Consider the following 22,779-nt stretch of genomic DNA (forward strand, 5'->3'; position numbering starts at 1 on the left):
TAAAGCTTATAATTTATTGGCGACCACTCATTAAATAGTTTAGACAGTTTAGCTAGAATTTTAGCCCTTAACATAGGGCAGTTAAAAGGAGTATCTATAGACAGAAGGCATGGGTGTGGGTTGACTATGATAGAATGATAACCAAAAAACCAAAACAAAACAAAAATGAGAAAGAAGGATACACTGGGAGAAGGGGGAAGGGAGAGGTGGAATAAGGTAAATTATATCACATAAAAGAGGAAAGAGCTTTTATAATGAAGGGGAACATGGTGGGGTGGTAGACAACATATGAACCTTACTCTCATTGGAATTGTCTGAAAGAGGGAATAAAACCGACTTAGTTGGGTATAGAAATCTATCTTACCCTAAAGGGAAGTAGGAGGGGAGAGAGATAGGGAAGAAAGATTGGGTGAGGCTGTGGTCAGAAGCAAAACACTTTTGAGTAGGAAAAGGGTGAAAGGGGAGAGAAAGAGAAGGAGAAATAGGAAAAAAAGTAGAATGGAAGAAAATACACAGTTAGCAATCATAACTGTGAATGTGAATTGAGTGAACTCACCCATAAAATGAAAGCAGATAGCAGAATGGATTAAAAACTAGAATCCTACAATTTATTGTTTATAAGAAACACACTTGAAGCAGAGAGACACAGGGAGTAAAAGTAAGAGGATGGAGCAGAATCTATTGTGTTTTAGTTGAAGTAAAAAAGGGGTTGGGGGGATAGCAATCATGATCCCAGACAAAACAAAAGCAAAAATAGATCTAACTAAAGGATTTAAGCAAGGAAAACACATCTTGCTATAAGGTACTATAAACAATGAAGAAATGCCAATACTGAACATATGCACCAAATGGCATTGCATCCAATTCTCAAAGGAAAAGTTAAATGGATTATAAGAGGAAACAGACAGTAAAAACTAGTTGGGGACCTCAACTTTCCCCTCTCAGAACTAAATTGTTATAACAAAAAAAGAAACAAGAAAGAAGTTAAGGAGATGAATAGAATTTTAGAAAAATTAGAAATGATAGGCCTCTGGAAAAAACTGAATGAGAATAGAAAGGAATATACCTTTTTCTGAGCAGTACATAGAACCTAGAGAAAAACTGACCATGTATTAGGGCATAAAAACCTCACAACAAAATGTAGAAAACCTAAAGTATTAAATGCATCCATTTCAGATCTTAATACAATAAAAACAACATTTAATAAAGGGCCATGGAAATATAGATAAAAAAATTAATTGGAAACAAAAGAATTTAATCCTAAAAAACCCAAGTAAGTTAAAGAACAAATCGGGGCAGCTAGATGGCGCAGTGGATAGAGCACCGGCCCTGGATTCAGGAGTACCTGAGTTTGAATCTGACCTCAGACATTTAACACTTACTAGCTGTGTGACCCTGGGCAAGTCACTTAACCCCAATTGCCTCACCAAAAAAAAAAAAAAAAAAAAGAACAAATCAGAAACAATCAATAATTTCATTAAAGAGAATGACAGCAATGAAACAACATGCTAGAATTAATGGAATGCAACCAAAGCAGTATTTAAGGGAAAATTTATATCTCTATGTGCTTGCATCAATAAAATAGAGAAAGAACATATCAATGAATTTAAAAAAAAACTAGAAAGAGAATAAGTTGAAAATCTCCAATTAAACACCAAATTGGAAATCCTGAGATCAAAGGAGAGACTAATAAAATTGAAAATAAGAAAATCATTGAACTAATAATTAAAACTCAAAGTTGGCTTTGTGAAAAAACAATAAAATAGATAAATCATTGGTTAATTTGATTTTTAAAAAAGATAGAAGAAAACAAAATTACCAGTATCAAAAAATGAAAGGGGTGAATTCACCACCAATGAAGAGGAAAGTAAAAAAAAAAATTCAGAGCTATTTTGCCCAATTATATGACAATAAATCTGAAAAATCTAGGTGAAATGGGTGAATATTTACACAAATATAAGCTACCCAAATTAACGGTGAGGAAGTAGAATGTTCAAATAACCCTATTTTAGAAAATGAAATTGCATAAGCTCCCTAAGAAAAAACCACAGGAGCAGATGAATTCACAAATGAATTCTACCAAACATTTAAAGAATAACTAATTCTAATACAATATAAATGATTTAGAAAAATAGGCAAAGGATTCCTACCAAATACTTTTTAGACATAAATATGGTGCTGATACCTAAACCAGGAAGAGCTAAGACAGAAAGAGAAAACTGGACCAATTTTCCTAATGAATATTGATGCAAATATTTTTAATAAAATACTAGCAAAGAGATTGATCATACACTATGAGCAGGTGGGATTTATACCAGGAATGAAGAGCTGGTTCAATATTTGGAAAAGTATCAGCATAATTGATTATATCAATAACAAAACCAACAAAAACATATGATTATTTCAATATATGGAGAAAAAGATTTTGATAAAATATAACACTCAATTCTGTTAAAAACTCTAGAAAAGTATAGGAAAAAATGAAACTTTCCTTAAAATGATAAGTAATATTTATCTAAAACTAATAGCAAGTATTATCTGTAACAGGGATAAGCTAGAATTCTTCCCAGTAAGATCAGCGGTGAAACAAGGATGCCCATTATCACCACTATTAGTCAATATTGTACTAGAAATTCATGTTGTTATTGTTGTCTGTCCTTCATTCTTGAAAAGGACCATGACATCAGGATGATGACATGACTTTCAGTGAATTGGATTTAAGTGAGGCAGGGCTGTGCAAAGTAAGCAACCTCACTCCTCCAGAGCCATCTAAGTCCAGTGGCAAGATATACGCCAGGACAAATGAAGGTAGCAAGGATGTTGTTGTTTTTTTAAGGCATTTGGAGTTGTGACTTGCCCATGGTTACATAGCTAGTAAGTATCTGAGGTCAGATTTGAATTCAGGTCCTCCCAACTAGCAATAAGAAGAAAAATAAATTGAAGGAATTAGAATAGATAGTGCGAAATGAAAACTATCACTCTTTGTAGATAATATGATGGTATACTTGAAGATTCCTAAAAAATCAACTAAAAAACTAGTTGAAATAATTAACAACTTTAGCAAAATCTCAATAAATAAAATCAACCTACATAAATCATCAGCATTTCTATAAGTTACCAACAAAGTCCAGTAGCAAGATACAGAAAGAGACATTCCATTTAAAATTATTATATACACTATAAAAGCCTATCAAGACCAACCCAGAAACTAAATGAACACAATTACAAAATACTTTTCACACAAATAAAGTCAGATCTAAATAATTGGAAAATATTAATTGATCATGGGCAGGCTGAGCCAATATAATAAAAATGACACTTAAATTAAGAGAGTTATTCAGGGGTACCTTGGGCAGCTAGGTGGCTCAGTGGATAGAATGCTGGATTTGGAATCAGGAACATTCCTCTTCCTGAGTTCAAATCCGGCCTCAGACACTTCCTGGCTGTGTGACCCTGGGCAAGTCACTTAACCTTGTTTGCCTCAGTTTCCTCATCTGTTAAATGAGCCAGAAGAGGAAATGGCAAACTGCTCCAGTATCTTTGCCAAGAAAACCTGCAAACGGGGTCATGAAGAGTTGGACATGACTGAAACAACTCAACAAACAACAAAAACTCTGAGGTAGTGGACAGAGACTTGGACTCAGTGTCAGACCTGACTCTGAATCCCAGCTCTGCCACTTACGATATAATTTTAGGCAAGTCCCTTCCCCTTTTTGGGCCTCAGTTGCCTCTTCTGTAAAATGGGGATAATCATGCTGATAATGCCCACCTCAGAGGGTGGATGTGAGCTTGCAGCTTTGTAAAAAATCTCAAATGTTTTTAAAATGTTAGCAATCATTTTGATTCAGACTGGATATAATAATGGTTCACATTCCTAGAGCACTTGAAGGGTCACAAATCCCTTTCCCCCAAACCATCTTGTGATATAGGTTATGTAAATATTATGGACTAGCTACATTTTATTATTGAGGAAACTGAGGCTTAGGGAGCTTAAGTGGTGGGTTCAACTTAATTCCATTTAACAGACACTTAAGGGCCTTCTACATGTGAGGCAAAGACACAAATTAAACCAGTCCCTGCCTTCATGTGGTGAGAATAGGTGGCAGAGTGTGACTATTAGATAAGCTTTTGGAAGGTTTTATGCTATTCTCATAAGAAAGAGTTTTCAGTTGAAAAAGACTAGGAATGGAGAGATGGGTGCCTGGGAAGACAGGAAGTCTTAGCTGCTTAATGTGAGATCATAAGTCCACAGGCTTCCCCAGACCAAATAGCGGTCCATGGCACTGAAGGGGTTAAGAATTCTTGCTCTAAGTTCATCCCCTCTACTCTTCTGCCTCCTTGGACCTAGGTTTGCACCTTTTGATTAACTGAGCATGTATCCTAGTTATCTGAATATGTGTCTGATCTCCTTGCTTAGCGGAGGCCAACCCTTGTTTAAATTTTTTCTCTCTCTGTATTGGGTACCCACAACAGCTACTTAACGTTTAGCTGAATTGGACTTAAAAGGGAACTTTTAATTTTGTAAATCGCTCTCATTTTTACGTTTCTCATTTCATTCTCACAAGAATAATGTGAAATTACAATAACAAATATCTGGTGTTTGAACCTTTTATCTTCTGCAATTCTGCAAAACATTCCCCTGTCCATTACCCTACTCAACCTCCAGACAAAATGTGTTATAATAATCATTTGATAGTTGAGGAAGTTTAGCTACGGAGAGCTTCCCTTATGTCCCCAAGCAAATCAGTAGCAAAGCTGGTACTACCGGAAGCCACTTAACCTCTGTCTGACTCAGTTTCCTCAATGGTAAAATGGGGACAATAACAGCCACTACCTCCCAGGGTTTTGTGAGGACCAAATGAACGAATATTTGTAAAGAGCACTTGACACATTGCCTGGCACATAGTAGGTGCTACATAAGTTTATTCCTGTCCTTCCTACTGGAACTATGGTACTTACAGGTCTTTCCTCTGGTCTACCTTTCTCTGTGATAAGAATACGGCTGCCTTATGTTTCCTTTTGTCAATCTGTTTTTTTCTTTTTGAGTTCCAAATTCTCTTCCTCCTTCCAGGACCTTCCATAGTCCATTGAGAAGGCGAGTAACATGACACCCATTATGCATGGGAGGACATGATGCTTGTGTGTCTAGAGCCCTTCACTGTTACAAAGCACACCCTGTACCTTAGTAAATTTATTAGACATAAAGCTTTGAGGCAGAAATGTGAATCCAGAAAAATTCCTTCTTATCAAAGGGGAAAGAAATGAATGAATGAAAAAGCATCTAATAAGCATTTACTATGTACAGAGCATTTGTGCCAAGCCCCAGAGGGTATAAATAAAAAACCAAACTAGCTGGTTCCTGCCTTCAAGGAGCTTTCATCTTAATAGGGAGATATAGCAAATATAGGAGAGAGGTGATCAGGAAGAAGTGCTTTAGTCTGGACAAAGAGAAGCCTCTGAATGAAGAAGCCCTGATTGCTCGCTTTGTGGTGATTCCTCGGACCCACTAGGGCTTTTGGTTAAGCTGAAGGACTAGCCCAGACAAACGGAGACATGGGAAAGACCTTAGCTTAAAAAGGCCAAGGTCTCCCTCTGCATCTGGGGCCATCACCAGTTGTCTGACCTATGTTTTGCCCCTGGACTCCGATGACTCTGCAGGAGAGAAAGAGGCTGATGACTTTGCACAGCCCTGCCTCACTTAAATCCAATTAACTGCAAGTCAAGATATCACCTTCCTGATGTCATTGGTCCTCTTCAAGAATGAAGAATAGGGGGCAGCTAGGTGGCACAGTGGATAGAGCACCGGCCCTGGAGTCAGGAGTACCTGGGTTCAAATCCGGCCTCAGACACTTAACACTTACTAGCTGTGTGACCCTGGGCAAGTCACTTAACCCCAATTGCCTCACTAAAAAAAAAAAAAAAAAGAATGAAGAATCAACAACAACAACAACAACAAGCTGAAAGGACTATTCCGTAACTCTTTCTCCAACTCCTCAATCAAATCAAGCTGCTCAAAGCCAGTGTCATCCCAATGGTGATGAGTTCTTGCTTCTAGAGTACTTTCTAGCTTCCAAAGCATTTTTCTTACAACAGCTATATAAGAATGGGTAGTGCAAGTATTATTTTACCCATTTAGGAGAGGTGAATGCTGAGTCTCAGAGAAGGGAAGTGAGTTGGCAGAGACAGCCTTGGATTCAGGTCTTCTGGCTTCAAAGCTAGAATTTTTTTTCCATGACATTGCTTTGCCTCTGATTCAAGCACAGGTGTTGGACCTTAGTTTGAATGTTATGACACTGTATCAAAGCCAGGATGTTCATTGGATTTAGAGTTGGAAGGACCTTTAGAGGTCATTGACATCTTTTTTTTTTTTTTGGGTGAGGCAATTGGGGGTAAGTGACTTTGCTCAGGGTCACACAGTAGTAAGTATCAACTGTCTGAGGCCGGATTTGAACTCAGGTCCTCCTGAATCCAGGGCCAGTGCTCTATCCACTGCGCCAACTAGCTGCCCCCAGTCATTGACATCTACTACAATCTCATCAATTTTCCAAGGAAGAACAAAATAATCCTTTCCCCAAAGATTTTAGAACTTGGCCTCTCTCTCTGTGTACATATACAAACATACATATATCATACATATATACATACACACATAAAAGTATGTATACAAAAGTTGAGAACTATCTTTACATGTAACAGGAAAAAATAAAATACTTTATTAATTTAAAAAAGTATATATACATACATATATAAATGAAATATATTTATATATATGCATGTTTGCCCAGATTTTTTATATGAAATCATCATTTGTATTCAGCTTCAAGTCTTGAAAGTTATCTACATACCTTATAGAAAACCAGTGGAAGTTTTGACTTGGTTTTACTGGATACCTTGAACTTATAATCAGGAAGCTGATTCTGCAAGAATTTCAAAGGAGACATTAGTGTGGATGTTTCTTTCTTTCTTTCTTTCTTTCTTTCTTTCTTTCTTTCTTTCTTTCTTTCTTTCTTTCTTTCTTTCTTTTTTTTTTGCAGGCAATGGGGGTTAAGTGACTTGCCCAGGGTCACACAGCTAGAAAGTGTCAAGTGTCTGAGGCCAGATTTGAACTCAGGTACTCCTGAATCCAGGGCTGGTGCTTTAACCACTGTGCCATCTAGTTGCCCCAGTGTGGATGTTTCTAAATGGATCCTCAGACACAAATGTTAGACTCTGGAATTTTATATAGCTTCCACTGAAGTCTCCAAACCCTCCTCAGGAATACCACCCATCACATCATAGCCTCATTCCCCTAGTTTGTGTGGTTCTGCTCTTAGTGGTACCTATATAAAGCATTGTCTCAAGAAACCCTACCCAAGCCTCTTACTCTGTGGGCTCAGCTGAGGTAGGAGAGGGCACTGATGGGTGGTCAGTGCAGAAAAGTCATGGGGGAACATAAGCAACCATTACAGATAGACCCATATTTGGGGAAGATGGACTGAGTTCGATTATCAGCTCCTCTGGTACCACTTATCTTTTGAATCTCTGGTTAAGTGATCGGTCTTCTTGCTTCCTGGTTTCTGTGTGCTTGGGTCTCTTTGCTCTTGCATCTCAGTGTTCTAAAAACAACCTAGTACCAATCCATTCTGGCTTTGTGGGTTAATTTTCCGATCCAGCCACTATCCCCTCTCTACTTAGGCCAGCATGCCCTTTTACTACCCCTTCCCAATTACAGGGATGGGTCAGCCCTGGCATAGGTAGGATATAATAAAACCCAAACACTTGCAAGATGACCCCTGGTGGAATTAAAACAAAAACCAAACAAACAAAAAGGAACCCAGTAACCCAATGTGTCCAAAGTCATGCCTTGACCATGACTTGAGGACATGACTTGTAGGGATCACACATTGGAAAGGACAGCCTACACTAATGAACACATTATCATCTATGTAAGTTAGGAGGGCTGTGTAGATGAAAGCAGGATTCTGCCCATGCTGGAAGTCTATGAGAAAATCTTATTGTCACAGTAATAAATACAGTAAGAGACACTCAAGTTGAGATGGGGGTCCTACAGGAAGTCTGAATGTTATTGTTCCTAGAAAGAGTGAAAGGGAATCATGAGGAAATAATCAGGGAACAAGACAGAGGAAGAGATCCCTAGGTAGAAACAAGTCATCTCAGGGGCACGTAGGTGGTACAGTGGATAAAGCACTGGCCCTGGATTCAGGAGGACCTGAGTTCAAATCCGACCTCAGACATGTGACACTTACTAGCTGTGTGACCCTGGGCAAGTCACTTAACCCTCATTGCTGTGCCCCTCATTGCCCCACCCCCCCCCCCCAAATTTATTTTTTAAAAAGTCATCTCAGAATCCATCCTGAAATCCTGCATAGTCTCTGTACATCAGGATGCTCAAAGAGGAACAAAGCAATTCCAGGCTTTGCCAGACTCCTAAAAATATATGGTCTCTCCCCAAAACCTGGTTCCTAATGACTGATTTGCTCATGTGATGATGGAAATCTGAAGCCTGGCATCCTCTGTGAGTTTCTACACTTAGATAAATTTCTTTCCTGTATCATTTGCCACCTTGGGGCTTTACCACAAACTGACAGAAGATGTGAGTTCCCACGGAGAAAAGCTTGGCATGGTCCCAGACACTTCAGGATCATCAATCCATGGCAGGAAGATTCATGCTGTAGGACTTAGCTTCCAAGCCTGTGAATGGTGGCTCTCTCCTCTCCTCAACAGCTGCTACTGGACCTGCAGGGGAGCTGCCCCTCTTGTCCAGATGAAACCACACTGCAGCTGTTTGGGGTCTCCTGGTTGCTGTGTAGTTGTGCCCCAGCAGCTGGCCCAGTTTCTGAAGGAGTCATTTGCAAGGATCAGGGATGGAATCCGTTCAGTGGAGGCGATCTGTCTCTGCCTGCAGTGGCTGGCCCTACTCAATTTGAATGTTTCTGCCTGAGCTGGATCCCTGGGCACTGGCGGTGGTGGTGGTGGTGGGGGAATGTATTTCCTCCTTTGTGTCCTGGAGAGGGTGTGTGTCTATAGTCTATGGATGATTGTGAGGGTGTCCATTAATAGTGACAATAGGTGATGAAGAAAGCAGGTTTCACAGTACTCTGGGTAGACTTATGCTCAGAATATGGTTCTGAGAGTCCACCAAATCTAACCAAGAAAGAGAGAGTACCCTCACATGTGTGCAGTCCTGAGATTCAGGAGGTGACTGAGTCAGCAGGAGACACCAGAACTTCCTCAAGAACTCTTTAGGGCCATGTATGGCAGGGAATATGTGCTTCCAGAATTAAAAGATGTGAGCTTGGCAAGTAGTTGGGGATTAGATAAAGTGGTGATTTTCCTGTCCTGTGTCTTAGCTTTCAACTCTTTAGCAGATTCCTTTAGTTTCAAACTCTGGGCAACCACACCTCATCTGGGCATCTTGGGAACTAATATCCTGCAGTCTTTCTGGAAATGGACCCAGTTGACCTCCTACTTCCAGTCTTATTCCCCTCTAAACATGAGGAGGATTATCCTTCCCTCCCCCTGCCTTTGCCCCTACCCTATGGATTTCCACATCTATGACAAGTGCTGCTCCTTCTTTCCCTAGGTTATGATCATATATGCCAACTATACCCAGATTCAACTTAGCCATGTGACTCCCCTAAGGATGACCACTGGGTAGAATTCACTATTACACAATAAGATTGTTTTGACTTTTAAAAAAAAGTCTTGAATCCATTCTGTAATGGTATAATATAGAAAATGGGGTAGGATATAAGTGCTTAATAAATGTTTATTGATTAATTCATTAATTTGATTTACCAATTCTGCTTCCTCTCTTTTTTCTGGTCCGAAGACTGCACAACTGTATGCATCCATGTTTGCTTCTAGAAGTAATGCCTAGAAAGAAAAATAAGAATGCATATGAAGATGATATACTATAACTATATCTACTTGTCTCTGTATAACTGTAATATGCTAATATGTTTAACTATTAGAAATAATGAAAAAAAATGAACAATGCGGCAAAAGTTAAAAGGAACCCTATTTTAGCTCTGGGGGGCTCCCTACATCATCACACTTGCCATGGCAGACTCAACTGAAAGGTGAGTCTATCTATATCTTTCTTTCAACAGATATATCTATATCTTTTTATTTTTTATTATTTTATTTTTTAATTCTTTTATAGCTATATCCATATCTTTGTTTTCTTTGATCAAGTAGCAAGCAGTAACTGCCATATTCAGGGCTCCGTCAGAAATAATTTCTAATAAGTGCATCATACATTTTAATGTGCTATATATCTCAACTACTGTTTCTTTTGCCTAGAATTTTTAATAGTGGAGCTAAGAGTAGGGCCATACAAACAACACTGGACTTGCAGTTCTAAAGCCTGATTTGGGGGCCTGGGTCTGCCATGATTCAGTTACCCCCCTGTACCTAGGTAATAGATCCAGTGCAAATGGGGTGTGAGGGTGTTTAGGGAGGATACCAATCTCTTATACTCTGAAGTTGCCTATAGGCAGTGGATAAAGGCAAGTAGAAGAACTGGGCAAAATAATCTTGCTGATTCCAGGTCTAACCATGAAACATCAGTCTCCTGCTCAAAGTGATAATAATTCACAGAATTGCAGATGTGTAAGGGATCTTAGAGGCTATCAGGTTGTGTTTACTTTTTTTTTTTTTTTGGTGAGGCAATTGGGGTTAAGTGACTTGCCCAGGGTCACACAGCTAGTAATTGTCAAGTGTCTGAGGCCGGATTTGAACTCAGGACCTCCTGAATCCAGGGCCAGTACTCTATCCACTGCACCACCTAGCTGCCCCTGTGTTTACTTTTGTTTGTTTTGTTTGTTTGGTTTTTTGGTGAGGCAATTGGGGTTAAGTGACTTGCCCAGGGTCACACAGCTAGTAAGTGTTAAGTGTCTGAGGCCGGATTTGAACTCAGGTCCTCCTGACTCCAGGGCCAGTGCTCTATCCACTGTGCCACCTAGCTGCCCCCCCCCCCGTGTTTACTTTTATCAGCCCCACCACCCCACCCCAATGTCACCCACCTTAAAAGACATTTAATCGGGGCAGCTAGGTGGCACAGCGGATAGAGCACCGGCCCTGGATTCAGGAGGACCTGAGTTCAAATCCGGCCTCAGACACTTGATACTTACTAGCTGTGTGACCCTGGGCAAGTCACTTAACCCTCACTGCCTTGCCCCCCCCCCCCGCCAAAAAAAAAGACATTTAATCAAACAGCATCGTACACAAAGTATTGAGAAGATATGCAGATTCATCACATCATATGCTCCCTTTAGTCACCATACCACCATAGGGAGGGTGCCCCCCCCCATTAAACTCAATTTGATAAGCATTTATTAAGCATTCACTAGGTGAGAAACAGCCTGGAATAGTACATACAGAGATGAGTTGGGAAATTCTGGGTTGAAGCCCTACCTTTTGACACATACTGACTGTGCGGCTCTAAGCAAATTATTTAATCTCTCAGAAGCCTGGGAAACCAGGCCTTCACACTAAAGAGGGGATGCTATTTCACTTTGGTAGAGAGTTTCATCACTGGATGTTCCATACATCAATGGAATCACAGATCTGGATAATGTCCTGGGATGCTCTGGCAGTAAATACCAAGCAGTCCAACTCCTCTAGAAACTTCTATTCTGCTGATGGAAAAATGGCATGTACACAAATAATTAAAAACAAAGGATTTCTTTTTTGGTCAGGGCAGAGCATTAGTAACTGGCAGGATGAAGAAATGCCTTTCATAAGTGGTAGCACTTAAGATGAGCTTTTAAGACAACTAGGGATTCCAGGAAAGGAGCATAAGAATGAAGAATATCCCAGGTATCAGAGACAGCCTGGACAAAGGCATAGAGGTGGGATACAAGAGTGTTGTTAGCCAACTTAGCTGGAATGTGGAGTCTTTGAGGGAGAGTAATGGGAAATCAGACTGGAAAAGTAGGTTGAAGTCACACTGTGAAGGGCTTTAATGCCCAAATAGAAGGTTATTTGTTTTCCTAGGGACAATATGGAACCATTGAAATTTGAGCAAGCAAACTTCTTAAGGTTTCTTTTAATTTTGTGGTTTTAAGAATGGATGTTACTCCAAGGAAGTATGTATAAGTTGTAGCTTTTAAAGAGCACACTTCACTGACTGTTAGAGATATTGCTGTGGTTGTTGGTGTGGGGATGTCAAGCATTTCAAGGATCATTCAAGTCCACAATGAAATAGGATCAGTTGTGCCAAAGCAAAGAGGAAAGTGTTATTGAAAAGAGGAAAGTGTTATTGAAAACAAAAAAGCAATGTAAAGAATGGACAAACTATTGCAGCAAAAAAGCCTAAGTGGGCTGAGCCAAGATGGCAGAGAGAAGCCAGGAAGCTACATTAACTCTCCCGAGTTTCCCTCAAAAACAACATTAAATAAAGCCTCTGAACAGATTCTGAAATGACAGAACCTACAAAAAGACATAGAGACACAATCTTCCAACTTGAGATAATTTAGAAGACTTCAAGAGTCTCACTTGGGCAAAAGGGGAGCATAGCACAGCTCCGTGCAGCACAGCACTAAGGGGATTGGGGCAAGTCAACAGGAGGCTCTTGGCTACTGCACAGCAAGTGAGTCAGTCTCCTTGGTCCTGGTTCAGCAGGCTGGTGGCACAGCAGGCCAATTGTGAGACCCACTAGCACCAGCTGAGAGGGCAAACTGCTACCTAAAGAACTACCCACAGGACAGGTGCACCTTGGCCAAGCCATCCCAGCACATGGAGTTACCCACCTCAGGGGTTGGTTTAAGCTCCCAGGAAGTCCAAATTAGGATAAGCCCTCCCTTATACCTCCCTATGGTAGAGATTAGTATAATGAGACTGATAATCAATTTATCCATACTATAAATATAACTGTCTTTTCTTTCCCTATTCCAGAGACACCTCCATGATGCTCTCCCTGTGGTCACTCACAGTATTGCAACAAAACTTGGGAAACTGAGTCACTGAGTCTTGTAATTCTTTTGGGACAACTCACAATCAATTTGAACCTAGATCCATCCCACATCAAAAATGCCTACACATGAAGCCTCAACGTGGAAGATGAATTGGTCTCAAGACCAAAAAGCCTTCTTGGAAGAGCTCAAAAAGGATTTAAAAAATCAAATGAGAGAGGTAGAAGAAAAAATGGGAAAAGAAATGAAACAAATGAAAGTTACACAAGAAAATTATATTAAAAAATCAACAGCTTGGAAAAGGAAGCAGAAAAATTGACTCAAGAAAAGAATTCCTTAAAAAATACAGTTGGCCAAATGGGGACAACAATTGGTCAAATGGAAAAGGAAGTGCAAAAGTTTACTGAAGAAAATAATGCCTTAAAAATTCGAACTGGACAGATGGAAGGTAATGACTCCATAAAACATCAGGAATCCGTCAAACAGAATCAAAAGAATGAAAAAATAGAAGAAAATATGAAATACCTCATTGGAAAGACAACTGACCTAGAAAATAGGTCCAGGAGAGATAATTTGAGAATTATTGGACAACCTGAAAGCCATGATCAGAAAAAAAGTCTAGACACCATATTACAGGAAATTATCAAGGAGAACTGTCCTAATATTGTAGAATCAGAGGATAAAATAGTAATTGAAAGAATCCACTGATCACCTTCTGAAAGAGACCCCAAAAGGAAAACTCCAAGGAATATTGTAGCCAAATTCCAGAATTATCAGGTAAGGAGAAAATACTACAAGGAGCCAGAAAGAAACAATTTAAATATCATGGAGCCACAGTCAGGATTGTATAGGACCTGGCAGCTTCAACACTAAAGGATTGCAAGGCTTGGAATATGATATTCTGGAAGGCAAAGGAGCTTGGATTAAAACAAAGAATCAACTACCCAGCAAAACTGAGCATTCTATTTTTGGTTTGTTTGTTTGTTTGGATTTTTTGGGGTGAGACAATTGGGGTTAAGTGACTTGCCCAGGGTCACACAGCTAGTAAGTGTTAAATGTCTGAGGCCAGATTTGAACTCAGGTCCTCCTGACTCCAGGGCTGGTGCTCTATCCACTGCACCACCTAGCTGCCCTTGAGCATTCTCTTTCAGGGGAAAAGATGGATATTAAATGAAATAGGGGACTTCCAAGGTTTCCTGAAGAAAAGACCAGAACTGAACAGAAAATTTGATCTTCAAATACAAGACTCAAGAGAAGCATATAAAAAGGTAATCAGGGAGGGGTGGCTAGGTGGCGCAGAGGATAGAGCACCAGCCCTGGAGTCAGGAGTACCTGAGTTCAAATCTGGCCTCAGACACTTAACACTTACTAGCTGTGTGACCCTGAACAAGTCACTTAACCCTAATTGCCTCACTAAAAAAAAAAAAAAAAGGTAATCAGGGGGAAAAAAAAGTTATTCAATAAGGTTAAACTGTTAATATCCCTATGAGGGAAGATAATACTTTTAACTCTTGAGATCTATATTTCTATTAGGGTATGGTTACTAAACATATATGCACCAAGTGGTATAGCATCCAAATTCTTAGAGGAGAAGCTGAATGAGTTACAAGAGAACAGACAGCAAAACTATACTAGTGGAAGATCTGAACCTTCCCCTTTCAGAACTAGATAAATCTAACCACAAAATAAATAAGAAAGAAGTTAAAGAGCTGAATAGAATTTTAGAAAAGTTAGAAATGATAGAAGTCTCGAGAAGATTGAGTGGGGATAGAAAGGTATATACCTTTTTTTCAGTGGTACATGGCACATCTTCAAAAACTGACCATGTATTAGGGCACAAAAACCTTACAGTCAAATGTAGAAAGGCAGAAATAGTAATTGCATCCTTCCCAGATCATGATGTAATAAAAATTACATGTAATAAGGAGCCATGGAAAGATAGACTGAAAATTTGTTGGAAACTAAATAATCTCATCCTAAAGAATGAGTAGGTCAAACAACAAATCATAGAAACAATCAATAACTTCATCCAAGAAAATGACAATAATGAGACAACATACCAAAACCTATGGGATGCAGCCAAAGCATTTCTTAGGGGAGATTTTATAACTCTAAATTTTATAACTCTAATTTATAACTCTAAATTTTATAACTCTAAAATAATAAGCTTACATGAATAAGATAGAGAAAGAGGAGATCAATGAATTGGGCATGCAATTTAAAAAGCTAAAAAAGAACAAATTAAAAATCCTCAATTAAATACTAAATTAAAGGAGAGATAAATAAAATTGAAAGAAAATTATAGAATTAATCAATAAAACTAAGAGCTGGTTTTATGAAAAAATCAATAAAATAGATAAACCTTTGATTGATTTGATTTTTAAAAAGTAAGAAGAAAACCAAATTATTAGTATCAAAAATGAAAGGGATGAATTCACCACCACGGAAGTGGAAATTAAAGCAATAATTAGGAGCTATTTTGCCCATCTGTATGCCAATAAATTTGACAATCTAAATGAAATGGATAAATATTTACAAAAATACAAATTTCCCAGGTTAACTGAAGAGGAAATAAAATCCTTAAATAAGCCTGTTTTAGAAAAAGATATTGAACAAACCATCCATGAATTCCCTAAGAAAAAATTTCCAGGGCAATCTGGGTTTACAAGTGAATTCTACCAAAAAATTTAAAAAGCAATCAATTCCAATACTATATAAATTATTTGGAAAAATAGGTGAAGAAGGAGTTCTACCAAATTCCTTTTCTGACACAAATATGGTGTTGATACCTAAATCAGGTAGAACCAAAACAGAGAAAGAAAATTACAGACCAATTTCCCTAATGAATATCAATGCAAATATATATATATATATTTTTTTTTTTGGTGAGGAAATTGGGATTAAGTGACTTGCCCAGGGTCACACAGCCAGTAAGTGTTAAGTGTCTGAGGCTGGATTTGAACTCAGGTCCTCCTGACTCCAGGGCCAGTGCTCTATCCACTGCGCCACCTAGCTGCCCCTATGCAAAAATCTTAAATAAAATATTAGCAAGGAAATTACAGCAATTTATCACGAGGATAATATACTATGACTAGGTGGGACTTATGCCAAGAATACAAGGCTAGTTCAACATTAGGAAAACTATCAATATAATCAACCACATCAATAACAAAACTAATCAAAATGATATGATTATCTCAATAGATGCAGAGAAAGTGTTTGACAAAATAAAACACTCATTCCTATTAAAAACACTAGAAAGCATAGAATAGGTGGAGCTTTCCTTAAAATAATAAGCAGAATCTACCTAAAACCATCAATAAACATTATATGTAATGGGGATAAGTTAGAGGCATTCCTAGTTAGATCAGGGGTGAAACAGGGATGTCCACTATCACTTCTATTATTTAATATTCTTTTTTTGTGTGTGTGAGGCAATTGGGGTTAAGTGACTTGCCCAGGGTCACACAGCTAGTAAGTGTCAAGTGTCTGAGGCTGGATTTGAACTCGGGTCCTCCTGACTCCAGGGTCGGTGCTCTATCCACTGCACCACCTAGCTGCCACTATTTATTTAATATTGTACTAGAAATGTTAGCTTTAGCAATAAGAGAAGAAAAAGGAATTAAAAGAATTAGAATAGGCAAGGAGGAAACAAAACTATCACTCTTTGCAGATGATATGATGGTATACTTAGAGAATCATAAGAATCAACTAAAAAACTATTTGAAACAATTAACAACTTTAGCAAAGTTAGAGGATATAAAATAAACCCATATAAATCATCAGCATTTCTTTCCTTTTTTCCTGATAAAAGTATTTTATTTTTTTCCAGTTACATGTAAAAATAGTTCTCAACATTTGTTTATACAAGCTTTGCAGTTTCAGATTTTTCTCCCTCCCTCCTCTCCCTCCTCCTTCCCCTAGACAGCAGGTAATCTGATATAGGTTTTATATATACATATGTGTATATATATATATATATATATATATATATATAAAATAACATTAAACATATTGATGCATTAGTCATGCTATAAGAGAAGAATCAGGGCAATGAGGAAAAACCTCAAAATAGAAAAACAACAGCACCAAAAACAAAAGAAATAGTATGGTTCAATCAGCATTTCTACTCCAGAGTTCTTTTTTTTTTTTTCTGGATTTGGAGATCCCCTTCCATCATGAGTCACCTGTAACTCTTCTGTACCATTGCACTGGTGAGAAGAATATAGTCCATCACAGAAGATCAACACACAATGTTGATGATACTGTGTACAATGTTCTTCTGGTTCTGCTCATCTCACTCATCATCAGTTCATGCAAGTCCTTCCAGGTTTCTCTGAACTCCTCCTGTTCATTGTTTCTTACAGCACAATAGAATTCCATTACATTCATATACCACAACTTGTCCAGCCATTCCCCAATTGAAGGGCAACCCCTTAATTTCCAATTCCTTGCCACCACAAAAAGAGCAGCTATAAATATTTTTGTACATGTGGGTCCTTTTCCCTTTTTTATGATCTCTTTGGGACAAAGACCCAAAAGTGGTACTGCTGGGTCAAAGGGTATGTACAGCTTTATAGCCCTCTGGGCATAATTCCAGATTGCTCTCCAGAATGGTTGGATCAGTTCACAGCTTCACCAATAATGCATTAGTGTTCCGATTTTCCCACGGCTTCTCCAACATTCATTATTTTCCTTTTTTGTCATATTAGCCAATCTGATAGGTGTCAGGTGATACCTCAGAGTTGTTTTAATTTGCATCTCTCTAATCAATAGTGATTTAGAGCATTTTTTCATATGGGAATAGATAGCTTTGATTTCTTCATCAGAAAACTGCCTGTTCATATCCTTTGACCATTTCTCAATTGGGGAATGACTTGGATTCATATAAATTTCATTTAGTTCCCTATGTATTTTAGAAATGAGACCTTTATCAGAAGTACTGGCCATAAAAATTGTTTCCCAGCTTTCTGCATCCCTTCTAAATTTTATACATGATGAACAAAACTCAGCAGCAAGAGATAGAAAAAAAATTCCATTTAAAGTAACTGTAGACAATATAAAATACTTGGGAGTCTACCTGCCAAGACAAACTCAGGAAATCTATGAACACAATTACAAAATTTTTCACACAAATAAAGCTGGATCTAAACAATTGGAAAAATATCAATTGCTCATGAATAGGCTGAGCTAAATGACAATTCTACCTAAATTAATTTACTTTTTCAGTGCCATACCAATCAGACTACCTAAAAATTATTTTATAGAGCTAGAAAAAATAATAAAATTCATCTGGAAGAACAAAAAGTCAAGCATATCAAGGGAATTCATGAGGCAGCTAGGTGGCGAAGTAGATAGAGCTCTGGCCCTGGAGTCAGGAGGACCTGGGTTCAAATCCGGCCTCAGACACTTGACACTTACTAGCTATAATTCAGGTAACTGCCAGGCTATGGGACTGTGCATACCCTTTAACCCAGTAATACCACTTTTGGGTCTTTGTCCCAAAGAGATCATAAAAAACAAAGATATAGATATATCTATAAAAGAATTTAAAAATAAAATAATAAAAAATAAAAAGATATAGATATAGATCATAAAAAAGGGAAAAGGACCTATATGTACAAAAATATTTAAAACAGCTCTCTTTGTGGTGGCAAAGAATTGGACATTGAGGGGGTGCTCATCAATTGGGGAATGGCTGAACAAGTTGTGGTCTATGAATGTAATGGAATGCTATTGTGCTCTAAGAAACAATGAGCAGAAGGATTTCAGAGAAACCTGGAAGGACTTACATGAACTGATGCTGAGTGAGATGAGCAGAACCAGAAGAATATTATACACAGTAACAGCAACATTGTATGATGATCAACTGTGCTAGACTTGGCTCTACTCAGCAGTGCAATGATCCAGGACAATTTCAAAGAACTCATAATAGAAAATGTTCTCCACATCCGGAAAAAAGAACTGTGGATTCTGAATGCAGATTGAACTATACTGTTTCTACTTTTTGGCTGTTTTTTTCTTTATGTTTGTTTGTTTTGGGTTTTTGTTGTTTTTCCCTTGTGTTCTGATTTTCTTTTCACAACATGACTAATGCAGAAATATGTTTAATGTGATTGTACATATATAACTTATATCAGATTGCTTTCTGTCTTGGGGAGGGAGGAGGAAAGGGAGGAAGGGAGAAAAATTTGGAACTAAGAATCTTATGAAAACAAATGTTGAAAACTATCTTTTTATGTAAATGGAAAACAATAAAATACTTTTATAATTTAAAATAAATTTTTTAAAAGCCTAGGGGCAGCTAGGTGGCACAGTGGATAGAGTACTGGCCTTGGAGTTAGGAAGACCTGAGTTCAAATTCAGCCTCAGACACTTAACACTTACTAGCTGTGTGACCCTGGGCAAGTCACTTAACCCCAATTGCCTCACAAAAAAAAGAAAAGGCCTAAATGATTCTCAGAAAACATTCACTGACTTTTTGAGAGATCTGGAGCCTGTCGGCGTTGTACTGATTCTTTCATAGTACAGTATAGGTTTCTTGATGTTGGAAGAACAGTAGCAAAACCAGTTAAGAAAAAAACAAGCAATTGCCAACCATTGTTATCAAAGGAAAAAATGGTTGTCCTAGGCAAAACAGTACTTAAAAACTGGAGAATTGAAGATTATTAAAAATAATTTTTATAGATTTTTCATTAGAGGTGTACTGAATAGCCAGTGTAATATGTGGTTTCATAATGGAGAACTAAAGAACACCTGTCAAAATCTTGTGAAGTCAATGACAATCCTATACATCAAATAATTGTTGAAAAGAGAACATTGTGTGTGTATAATTTTTTCTTTTCTTTTCTTTTCTTTTCTTTTTTTTTGGTAGGGCAATGAGGGTTAAGTGACTTGTCCAGGGTCATACAGCTAGTAAGTGTCAAGTGTCTGAGGCTGGATTTGAACTCAGGTCTTCCCTGAATCCAGGGCGGGTGCTTTATCCACTGCGCCACCTAGCTGCCCCCTGTATAATTTTTTAATTTACTGCACACATTAATAGATTTAATTATTTAACTTTGTCCACATTTAATTTACAAATCACTGAAGGAGGAGAACCAGAAGGGAATGGGGTCATAAAAATCCTGGGAGGACCATGTATCCAGAAGGAGAGAGTGCCCTATGGTGTTAAAGGCTGCAAAGAGATCAATTAGAATGAAGACTAAAAAAAAAAAGCTTCCATCAAGAATTGTTAATTAAGAGATCAGTGGCAACTGTAATGAGAGTAGTTCAGTTGAACAACTGGACCTTGTGTAAATTACTGCAATTCTTTAGACCTCAGTTTTTTCATGTATAAAATGAGGGGACTGAACTAGAAACTCCGTCCCCCCATCAAAGACTCTTCCCTGTTTTGAATCCCATGATTCTGTGGAATTGTGGGAATTCTGGTTCTTTGACATTTCTCATTTCCTGCTCAAGGTTGAACCAAGCCATGGGAAATACCCAAGCCCTAGCTAGATGGGAGTTAAGAGGGAGTGAAGGGCCTTAGGTTGGGAGAAGAACCAGCAGAAGCTGAAAAGCCAGGTTAGGTTAGTCCAAGGAGCCTGCAGAATGACAAGATCCAAGGGGCTTTATAAGAAGAAGAGAAAAGACTACCAAAGCAGACTTTGAGGATGGGGATTCTGAGCCAATGGATCAGGAGATCGAAATGCAGGGAATGCCTCAGAGCCCACCATTTGTTTGGCTTAGTTTTTCTCTCCAAAGCCCCAGACCTTATGTGGCAGTCCCTAATAGTCTTTATCCCCCCATCCCTGCTCAAAAATGCTGCTGTGGTCAGGGCAGGGTCCACAACGTCCAGGCTTCTCTCAGCAGAATTCACGAGACCATGGGCTTGTACAGAAGTGTATAGGAATTGTCACCCAGTGCTAAATAATGACTGGTATTTTCCATAAGAAGGCCAACAGACGGCCTATTCAGAATCCCCAACAATGGGTTTTGAATGCAGTTCCCAGCAATGCCAGGGTTTGACTCTTATTAGCTGGTTTTCTCTTTGTGAGGTTAAAATGTTACATCCGTGCACTGCCCAGCTCTCCTCAGAGGCACTTAAATTTTCTCTTTCCTGGTTTTGGGAACTGCATCCGTGGCCTCTGAAACTTTCCTCTTTTGATGACTATTTTTCAATTCCTGAGAAAAACAGGCATTTTTGTGTTTTAGGAACAAGGCTCACTGGCTTCTTAAAATCCAAGCTTGTCATGGCTCAGAAGCTTTGTTTCTGATACCCTCGCTCAGATTTCTACTAAAGGATGTCAGCCCCAAGTATTAGGTATTCCTTACTTAAAGGAAAATCCAATACATATTTGCTAGAAACACTTGTGTGGGAAACTTTTTTCCTTCATTTTCTTACGACCTTGGGCCAAGTGCCTTCTCCTTTACTGAACCCCATTTTCCTCATTTGTAAAATAAAAAGGGTTGGGTTGGATTGATGGTTCTTAATTTTTTCTATGTGTGTGTCATGGACCTTTTGGAAGTGTGGAGAAACCTGTGGACTCCTCAGAATTGAGTTTGTTAGTGACATTTATAATTGAAGGAAATGCTAAATTTCAGTTAGAGGATAGCAAAAATAAAGATGGATTTTTTTTTCTCATCTAATTCTTCTGCAATCCATTCTCAGACCCTTGGAATGTCAATGTGATGTGGGATGGAATTAAGGTGATCAAATTGATCCTGAGGCTTCCCAAAGAATTACAAGTCTCAGTGACTTGGTTTCCCAAGTTTTATTGCAATACTGTGAGTGACCACAGGGAGAACACCATGGAGGTGTCTCTCAAATAGGGGGATGAAAATGGTTATATTTATAATCAGAAAATAATTGATCATCTCCTCATTATCCTTTTTTTTTAATGTATGAGGTATTTTATTTTTTCGATTACATGTAAAGATAGTTCTCAACTTTTGTTTATACATGCTTTACAATTTCAGATTTTTCTCCCTCCCTCCCCTCCCTCCCCCCTCCCCTAGACAGCAGGTAATCTGATATAGGTTATATCTATATATCTCTATACATATACATATATATATATATATACACACATATATATATATACACATAACAACATTAATCCTATTTCTGCATTAATCCTGTTACAAGAGAAAGAATCAGAGCAGTGATGCAAAACCTCAAAATAGAAAAAAAAACCAACAGCACCCAAAACAAAAGAAATAATATGGTTCAATCAGCATCTATACTCCACAGTTCTTTCTTTTTTTTTCTTGGATTTGGAGATCCTCTTCTATCATGAGTTCCCTGGAACTCTTCTGTACCATTGCATTGGTGAGAAGAATATAGTCCATCACAGTAGGTCAACACTCAATGTTGATGATACTGTGTACAATGTTCTTCTGGTTCTGCTCATCTCACTCATCATCAGCTCACCTAAGACCCTCCAGGTTTCTCTGAACTCTTCCTGCTCATCATTTCTTACAGCACAATAGTATTCCATTGTATTCATATACCACAACTTGTCCAGCCATTCCCCAATTGATGGGCACCCCCTCAACTTCCAATTCCTTGCTACCACGTAAAGAGCAGCTATAAATATTTTTGTACATGTGGGTCCCTTTCCCCCTTCCATGATTTCTTTGGGCAAAAGACCTAAAAGTGGGATTGCTGGGTCAAAGGGTAATCTCCTCATTATCCTAATCTCCATCTTAGGGAGGTACAGTAGTTCCTGGGGGCTTAAACCAACCCCGAGGTGGGTACCTTTTTTCTTGGAGGTATGTTTTGGGGGTTTACATGTCATAAGGTGAACCTAAGGATGTATTTGGTCCTTTGTGCACATGTTCCTAAAAACATACCTCAACTTGCCAAGGTCAGTGTCTCTGT

General features: G+C 38.5%; 1 protein-coding gene across 1 annotated transcript in view; it reads right to left on the bottom strand.

Moving 5' to 3' along the window:
- CFAP99 (cilia and flagella associated protein 99) overlaps window positions 1–22,779 on the bottom strand; it is a 195,651-nt gene that overhangs the window by 57,292 nt on the left and 115,580 nt on the right. Inside the window, exons 8-9 of the mRNA XM_043971559.1 lie at window positions 9,799–9,876; window positions 6,846–6,917 (exon numbers count right to left, since the gene is read on the bottom strand). Coding sequence (XP_043827494.1) covers window positions 6,846–6,917; window positions 9,799–9,876 — 150 coding nt within the window. The remainder of the gene's footprint in view (window positions 1–6,845; window positions 6,918–9,798; window positions 9,877–22,779) is intronic.

This window comes from Dromiciops gliroides, chromosome 6, assembly GCF_019393635.1.
Source record: "Dromiciops gliroides isolate mDroGli1 chromosome 6, mDroGli1.pri, whole genome shotgun sequence".
NCBI classification, from domain to species: Eukaryota; Metazoa; Chordata; class Mammalia; order Microbiotheria; family Microbiotheriidae; genus Dromiciops; species Dromiciops gliroides.